The sequence below is a fragment of the Propithecus coquereli genome, unplaced genomic scaffold, assembly GCF_000956105.1.
Source record: "Propithecus coquereli isolate 6110/MARCELLA unplaced genomic scaffold, Pcoq_1.0 Scaffold104, whole genome shotgun sequence".
Lineage (NCBI taxonomy): Eukaryota > Metazoa > Chordata > Mammalia > Primates > Indriidae > Propithecus > Propithecus coquereli.
Window position 1 is genome coordinate 1,495,993 of NW_012134303.1, and position 4,248 is coordinate 1,500,240.

The 4,248-nt window shown below is 44.2% G+C and overlaps 1 protein-coding gene across 1 annotated transcript; it reads right to left on the minus strand.

The window, feature by feature from the left end:
- Positions 1-204: 204 nt before the first annotated feature.
- On the minus strand, positions 205-3,258 carry TMSB15B (thymosin beta 15B). The gene is made up of 3 exons (XM_012644903.1): positions 3,171-3,258; positions 1,562-1,678; positions 205-630 (listed from the first exon to the last, which is right to left on the minus strand). The coding sequence occupies exons 2-3, from the start codon at positions 1,659-1,661 to the stop codon at positions 593-595; spliced, it is 138 nt and encodes a 45-aa protein (XP_012500357.1). The 5' UTR covers positions 1,662-1,678; positions 3,171-3,258; the 3' UTR covers positions 205-592.
- Positions 3,259-4,248: the final 990 nt, after the last annotated feature.

The following is a 4,248-nucleotide window of genomic DNA, read 5'->3' on the forward strand; positions in this document are numbered from 1 at the left end:
TCTAACTCTGTGATTCCAACTCTGAAGAAAAAGCACCTAGCAACCCCAAATCAGGACCCACTGGACCTAGACAGAGAAGACCATTTCTCATGTGGATAATCTGCTAAAGAGGTTTTCCTTCAACCATTTTGTTTGGCTGAAAATGTTACCCTTGTGTAATCCATCCCTTAGAAGACCAAGAATGAACTACAGGAGTCTCAAGATGATTATAATTGTTATTTTATTTCTACATTAGAAATGAAAATAAACTATGAGAAGTTGCAAAAGCATGAAACTTTATGAAGATTATGAAGCAACAGAGAAGGTTAAAATTGGCTTATCATATAGGAGGTACGAGGACTACACACACAAAGGTCATCAATGGTGAGATTATTGACAGCATCTGACATCTAAAATTTATGCACTGATGGGAAGTTTACAAATGAACTTAAGGGAGCATTGGCTACCCCTGAGCTCATAGCCAGGGAATATAGGTGAGAAGACATCACAAAATGCCTAAAATCTCTACAAAGACATAGGTTTACAAAAAACAAGCATAAAACCAAGACTCTCAGACAGTGTTGAAATTTGCTCTTGGGAAGAGATCTCCATTTTACGATGTTTGAACACCCTCTTTCTCCTGCTGGATAGCTGGTGGTGGGGAGGAATGAACAAAAAAAAATCATTACAAAAGTATTTTCCTAAGATTAAGTTCAGTTTCTTCCAAAAGAGCTCTTCGCTAGGTCATTGAAGGCTGCCATATATGTGTTAAACTTAGAATACCAAGGCATTACCCACATATCTTCACAGTGGATGTGTACACATGTGTATGTGCATGCTAACCACCTTAACATTAATATCTGCATTAACTGTGGGTTTTTTTCCATTTAAGAGGTAGATTTTTTCACAGATTATTCGAGACTGAGGATTAAACGAAGCATGTTATTAAGACTTATCTATCACTACACAATTAGGAAATTATACACCTTCAGATAATTTTAAATAATTTTGGAATTCACACATAATACTGACATGACAAAAAATGCCCTTCAGCTTTTGCAAATATGCTTGGAGTTTCTCCAGCAGACTGTAATTCCAGAGGGTAAAACTGATCCCTTGAGTCTGGAAGAATTGAGCATACCCAAGATCTAAACTTGTTTCCCCCCTTATCTTGTCATTAGGTAGAGAAGATCAAAATTGCAGAATTTGCATGGTTCTTTAGGGATGAGACCATAGACTCAAATTTCTAAATGTAGAAAAATGCCAAATAACCAAAAGTAGACAAAAACTAAGAATTTTTTAGTGCTAAGTCCAATATTCTAAAAGTTGCTATAATGTGGTTTTTAGTAATTTTCCAATAAGAAACCAGTTTCTTATTCCCCCATTACTACTGGGCCTCTCATGTGAGAACCACTTATATAACCCAAATAAGAAAACTATTTGGTAGTTTTAACTGTTACATTAAATACAATGGCATTCTAAATATTGCTTACTTTGTGCCAAAATTTGCTAGAACATAGGTTTATTTACTGAACCCATTAACTTTCTGCACTGTCTCTACTAGAAAGCCCCCATGACTTACTTTCCTTAGAGGGAAGAGTATTTTTTTCTTCAGTATTAGTTTTCTTCAGTTTTGACCTGTCAAACTTCTCCACTTCCGACAAGTCTGGCTTATCACTCATGTTGACTGAAAAAAAGCCTGGGGGGAAAAAAACATTTTTACAAAAACTTATCTGGCAGAACTGTCATCAGACTAAGGGTAACAGTAAAAAATTTTCACATTTAATATCAATGCATATTTTACCTGATGATTTTCAAAAGGAAAACAGCAACAGATCTTAGAAAAGTCATGTTTTTTTATTAAAATACTTTAAATTCCAAACCATTACCCCGTTTCTGATAGGCAGTACTGTAAATGTCACTAGATCAGAATACATTAGAAACCAGGATGCTCTAAAAACCCGGAGCCAATATGTCCGACTCTTAAAATCACAGCAAAGGTAAAATGGAGGTGATAGAAGCACAAGAACATATAGGAATAGATGAAAAAATAAAGACTGGGTTTAACCAGTTAATGATTTTTTAACAGGAGATAGCACTAGTTGAGCATCTTCACTTTCTAGTCAATTACTTTTTTATTTTTTGCATTTTTCTTGGGAGATGCAGAGCAGCACACACAAAAAAGAGTGACATAAGTTGTACTAATTTCTTTCCATTTCAAATGCTCAAAGACAGTGCATTGAGGTGCTACAATAAGGGAGGAAGGGGATTTAATCTGGTCATAACTAATTGCTTGTCTCATAATAGCTCCTTGTGGCACTGGTTGATAAACGCTGTAAGAAGAGACAGCCAATTGGGATCAGACCTAGGACTTCAGGAGAATGGGATAAACGAAAAAGAGTTGTGTCTTATTTCACCATGTTTTCTCTGCAAAGGGAGAGGCAAGGAGATGAGGCTCAGATGCGTGGCTGTGGACATGATGCCCTGTGAACATCCCGGGTTTGTCCAGAAGAGACAATAGGAGACCCCAAAAGCAGGAAAGCAGAGCTCTCACGCGCGTTCCTAGCCCTACCCTGGTGGAGTAAGGCACGTCCGGTGCCCGGAGTACAATGGAGAGGCCCCCAAGCAGCCAGAGGTCCCGAACGCGCCTCGGTTCAGTCTAGGTTACCCTAAGACCCTCCTTTGACAAGAGATCAGACGTACAATCTCAAAGCTGGGAAACTGGAACTAACAAATGATATCAGGGCCAGGCGCACAGACCAGTTCGTCACGAGCAGTTTGCGTACTTTTTAAAATAACTATTACTGTTGTCGGGGCCCAGCCTAACGGCCACGTGAGGGGAGGGGAGGGAGCGAGGGGCCAGCCCCACAGGGCCCATTCCGGGCGGCCCCCACAAACTCCTCCTTGTCCTCTCAGCCTCCAACCGGCACCTACCGCGGACTGGCCGTTTTGGGTGTCCGGCCCCTCGGGCCTTCCTTTTGGGGACCGACCCCGGGAGGGCTCGGCGTGGCGCGCAGAAGGCGGCGCCCCGGGAAGACAAAGGCGCGGACACGCCAGGCGGCGCAGAAGCGAGACGTCAGCCCCAACCCCGGCCCCTCCGGCTCCCGAAGGCGCGACATTCTCCACTCTGCAGCCCCCCTGCGTCCTCCCGCCCCCGTCGCCTCTGACTCCCGCGGGCCCAACGGCCTCACCTGAAGGCTTGAAGACTCGCGAAATGTCGTGGGCCGAGCTGAATCCGCCGCTCGCTCCGGACCAGGTTAGCGTTCCCGCGCAGAGCCCTGCGGTTATAAGCCCCGCAGCAGGCCCCGCCCCAGACCCCGCCCGGCCTCTCTGATTGGCCAAGGGAGCCCGGGCTCGCCTCCCGACCCTCCCTCCACTTCAGCCTTGCAGGCCTGCGTCCACTCTCTCCCCTCTTCGTAGGACCTCACCCCTGCAACAGGGGCTGGAAGACGTCAGAGCACACCCCACTTCCCCAGACCCACATCCCCAACCTCTCCCACCGCTTTAGTCCTGGGAATCCGCATTCCCTTCATCCCAAGTACATTCGCTTCTTCACAGTAACAGGGGCCTCCGCAATAAACAGGTTTTTCCCAGTTGGCTTTGAACGTCTGGAACTCTGCGGTCCAAGCTGAATGAGCCGTATTCAGCCTCCTTCGGCTTTGTATAGCCATTGGGGCCTAAGCACGCTGTGATGACCGAACAGTGGCTTGGAAGCGGGGTTCAGTGTTGTCTGTTCTAATCCTTGGCCAGGTCATGGTGAAGGTGAATGGCTCAGAGTTATTCACCCCACAGCTGGACAGTTCTGTGACAGTGATGCTCTCCTATATATATAAAAGTCACATTTTTTACTTTCTCAGCCACTGAACACAACAGCAGTCAGTTTAGAACAAGGATGGGGAACATGTGGCTTTCTAGGTCCTTAAGTGCAGCCTTTTGACTGAATCCAAATTTTATACAACAAATCCTTTTATTAAAACATTTTTCCATCTTTTATATTTTTATTTTATTTTTCAAATGTACATATTTAAAATACCAAAGAATAAAATAAGTTTTAACAAAATAATCCTCCCAGATTGACCAGCACATTTAGAACATTAGCAAGCCATAAGGGCTAAATTGACAGCTGCTACGCTCATGATTTAGTTCTGACTTCCCCCGTCTGACTGGCACCACTACCACACAGGCTGGTTGGTCAGAGTTTTTGGGCGTCGAGTCCACCAGTCTGTTATCTGCTTTTGACAGTGGTGCGCTGTGTTTCTGTTTGAAGTA